Source organism: Camelina sativa, chromosome 5 (assembly GCF_000633955.1).
Source record: "Camelina sativa cultivar DH55 chromosome 5, Cs, whole genome shotgun sequence".
NCBI classification, from domain to species: domain Eukaryota; kingdom Viridiplantae; phylum Streptophyta; class Magnoliopsida; order Brassicales; family Brassicaceae; genus Camelina; species Camelina sativa.
Genome location: NC_025689.1, coordinates 22,494,524 through 22,498,951, shown reverse-complemented (window position 1 = coordinate 22,498,951; position 4,428 = coordinate 22,494,524). Strand labels below are relative to the sequence as shown.

Genomic DNA, 4,428 nt, shown 5'->3' with positions numbered 1-4,428 from the left:
ATGTTTGAGAGTTTACCTAACATAGTTCAACGTTGAGGAACATATCCGATTCTGGTTCTAACTATTAACTTATAAACTACTACATTTTAACTACGATGAACAAATTTAATAGTCCGATAGATCTCATGTCAACACACTATCGTGCTTTAAAACCAAGAAAAAACAAAGACTAAGGGTTTGACCGCATAAACCTTTTAGCGTAATTTTTCATTTCTTTTTTTTTTTTAAATGTATTTAGCTCTTGTTGAGAATCAAGAGTGAACAAGTAATATACAGTAATATTTAAGCCATGTTGCTCTACTTTAAAGAGAGAAAAATGTTTCAAGTGGCGTGAATATTCTTTATGCTTTTTCTTTTTTAACTATTCATTTTCACATTTTACATTTTTCTGTTACTCTTATTTTCCACGTACTAGTCAAACCGTATTTCTTCATCTGATTTTCAAAAAAGAAAATTTTTATTTTGGATTCTGTATGGTTAAACCCTAAAAGCATCTCTAACCCATTTCTCAAATTTTTTCTTCGAAACAAAATAACTCCATTTTGAAAGGCAAAACCAAAACCGATAAGTATCTCTAAACTATTTCTTCATTTTTTTTTCAAAATAGAATCACTCCAATTAATGTTATATTTATTTTCAACTCTACTCCAAATTAAAAATAGAAAACTCTATTTTGGAGATAAAAATTAAAATGGGTTGGAGCAAATCTGACTTCAAAAGTTTATTTTCCTAACTTATATATTTTGACATGATGTAGTGTTTTCCACATTCAAAATGTACAAACGATTTTCTACAATAGTGCATGTAGATTTTTCTTTCTAATCAAGGGCTTATTTGCAAAATTACTTTGTTATAGCTAGCTAACTTGTAAATGAGTGGAATTTTCAAGTATCATAAATACATAAATAAATTCTGATTCCTTTAATTTATTATTTATATGGTATGATATGAAATTGTATAAATCAATTATCTGCTCACCAGGATTTCTCCAATGATATTCTGCGGTTCCCAAGAATTGTAGGTAGGAATGATTGGAGAGTTGTAGCTTTATTATATGCATTATAAAAGATTTTAGTGGCTACATAATTGACCATACATTATCACTACTTTACGTATCTATTTGCATATTCATTTCTTGTCACAAACTATTAGTCAGAAACTCAGAATGATTAGTTATAGACAAACATGCAAAACCATATTTAATTGCATTTGAGTGCGTCGAAATTGATTTGTCATATATTATTCTCCTTACAACCGATGATATTTGTATTAAATTAGGACTTTACTCTGGTTTTCAAATTAAAATCAATTAGCAATGAGTGGAGAGATCTTTATTCTTTATATATTACTTGACAATTTTTCAATTACCGATGTCCCTAACATTCTCTCTCACGCTCAGCCATGACCATCTGAAGCATATGAATAATTGGGAACAATATCTACGGAGTGACCCAACAATCGGGTGGCTATGATGTATATATGATGTACTTCAGTAATTTAAAGACAGATATTTGAGCTAATTACATGGACTCAACTAAATGAGAGATTAAAGGGATCAATAGCATTTCTACCAAAAAAAAAAAGGGATCAATAGCATATAAAATTTCCGAGTTTATGGAACTCTAAAATGAACAGAGCAACCGGTCAATTAATAATTGGTAAACAGTATATCATTTTGATTGTAACCAATACATAAAAACAGAAAATGTATTAAATGTATTGAAAATGGTAACATCATTTGTGTCTTACCTTTTTTAAAATATATTTTATTACATGTTTCTACTAAATTTGATTTTCCAATGTGTGTTACTAATAATTAGGTTCAGAGTTAACCATAGAAGAGAAAATACCAAAAAGATGAATGACAATGGCAAAAAATAGGCGAGAATCAAAATCACATATGTAATTATAAGTTAATTAAAGGAATATATTAAGCTGTTGAAGTATAATTAGGCATGGAAGTAAATGATATTTTACTATTACTTATAAGAGTTACTAATCTAATTTATGATGAACTATTATGTAATTTCATATATTCTTATCATCTTGTATATGTTTGATAACGAGGCTTTTTTTTTTGTGTGTGTTTTAATTTGTTAGATAAGTTTTACTTTATTTAACCCAATATAAGTTTTAGGCTCATGAGAGGTGACCAAGTTGAGACTATGCTCTATGCGACAGGACAGGATGTTGCCATCCTCACTGTTGTGCACATTCGACGGATCCAATTTAAAGTTTTTCCATAACTTTCGTATAATTTACTAAATAATCATTCTTTAATTATGTCAACTACTAAATAATCATTAAAAAAATATGTTATAGTCCTGCAAAGTTCTGCCAACAGTATGTACGTATCATGTATGTATGCACTTTAGAAATTGTTTAATATTCTTTTAACAACAAAAAATGTATATTTATATTCTTGATTTTTCAGAATCGGAAGACCATAAAAAAAACAATTTTTTGTTCTACTTTAACTGTTTACCATTTGAAAATTCGCACTTCATTATATTTATTGTAGAGGAATCGAGAATATCCACATATATGTCAAGTGTATATATTGTATTTATGTCATAGACGTAGTCTCCAAATCTCATTTCTGTATATATGTTGTATTCTATCAATCTTAATAATACATAACATTCTCTATTCCTTATATGGTATCAGAGCATATCGCTCCTTGCCTAAATTTTTCTCTTCTTCTTTCTTTCCTCACCACCGGAAATGTCTTCTTCCGCCACAAACACTCAACCTCCAGAGGTCGCTGCAACCACTGAAACAGTGCCTCTCCACACCTCTTCTCTTCTCAACATCAATATGGCCAACATAACCAAGCTTACCACCACCAACTACCTAATGTGGAGCCGCCAGGTCCACGCCCTTCTTGATGGCTATGATCTGGTCCCCTTCCTCGACTCTGCCACTCCCAAACCAGATCCCACAATCACCACGGCTGGAGTTACGTCTCCGAATCCCGCCTTCACCATATGGAAACGTCAAGACAAGCTGATCTACAGCGGTCTCCTCGGCGCCATCTCCATCTATGTTCAACCACTTCTCTCTCGCGCCTCCACAACTGTTGAGGTCTGGGCTACGTTGGCTACTACCTACGCTAACCCAAGCCGAAGCCATGTCAAACAACTCAAACACCACCTGGAGAACTGGAAGAAAGGTACTCGCACCATTGACGAGTATTTTCAGGGCCTTACTATCACGTTTGACAAGCTTGCTCATCTGGATAAACCCGAAGGCCATGAAGATCAGATTGACTTCATTCTTGGTGGTCTCCCCGAAGAATACAAACCCATCGTTGATCAGACTGAAGCTCGTGACACTCCACCATCACTTCCTGAACTCCACGAGAAACTCCTCAATCATGAAGCCAAACTTCTTGCTGCTGCTTCCAAAGCCTCACCGTCGTTTCCTATCTCTGCGAACTACACCAAAAACCGCAACAAGTCTTTCTCCAAATCATCCTCTCCTCGCTCTCAGCAACCTGGTTCTACCTGGTCACCCGGTGGCTCTACTCGCTCTCCCAAACCATATCTTGGGAAATGTCAGATCTGTGGCATCCAAGGACACTCTGCTCGTTGCTGTCCACAGTTTCAGTCCAGCCAATCTCAACGTCCTCTCCTACCAACACCACCAAATGCTTGGGTGCCTCGTGCTAATATTGCTCATGCCTCCAGCTCCAACCCTTGGATCATGGACTCTGGTGCGACTCACCACATTACTTCTGATCTAGCCAACCTCTCCCTTCACCAACCATACACTGGTGGTGAGGAGGTTCTCATTGGTGACGGAACCGGTCTCTCCATTGCCAATACGGGTTTCACCTCTCTTCCCTCATTAAACCGTCCTCTCTCCCTTACTAATGTTCTCCATGTTCCAGATATTCACAAAAATTTGATATCTGTTTATCGGCTGTGCAACGATAATAACGTTTCTGTGGATTTTTCTCCGGCTTCCTTTCAGGTGAAGGATCTCAGCTCGGGGGTCCGGTTACTCCAAGGACGGACTAAAGAGGAGCTCTACGAGTGGCCGATCTACACAGGCAATCCGGCGACATATTTTGCAACCCCGACAGTTAAAACCTCGCTCTCCGATTGGCACTCACGGCTAGGGCATCCCTCCTCTTCAATACTCAAATCTATTTTATCTAAATTCTCTTTACCTATTTCGGATTCTCTTTCAACTCCATTGTCTTGCATCGATTGTCTTTCAAATAAAAGTCATAAGCTTGCTTTTTCACAATCCTCAATCTCTTCCTTTCGCCCTTTACAATTTCTTTTTACAGATCTTTGGACTTCCCCAGTTATGTCTGTTGACTCTTACAAACACTATCTGATTATTGTAGACCATTTCACCCACTATACTTGGTTCTATCCCTTAAAACTCAAGTCTCATGTCAAAGAAACCTTCATTCGC

General features: G+C 36.0%; 1 protein-coding gene across 1 annotated transcript; it reads left to right on the top strand.

Moving 5' to 3' along the window:
• On the top strand, nucleotides 2,527-4,419 carry LOC104787403. Its single transcript, XM_010512980.2, has 2 exons — nucleotides 2,527-3,829; nucleotides 3,976-4,419. Exons 1-2 carry the CDS (start codon nucleotides 2,725-2,727, stop codon nucleotides 4,020-4,022), a joined length of 1,152 nt encoding a protein of 383 aa, XP_010511282.1. The 5' UTR covers nucleotides 2,527-2,724; the 3' UTR covers nucleotides 4,023-4,419.

Bases quoted from the DNA above. Each gene is read 5' to 3' on its own strand.
- LOC104787403 (XM_010512980.2), top strand. From the start codon at position 2,725: ATGTCTTCTTCCGCCACAAACACTCAACCTCCAGAGGTCGCTGCAACC. The intron at 3,830-3,975 runs GTTTCACCTCTC...GCTTCCTTTCAG, and splicing joins TCTCTCCATTGCCAATACGG to GTGAAGGATCTCAGCTCGGG.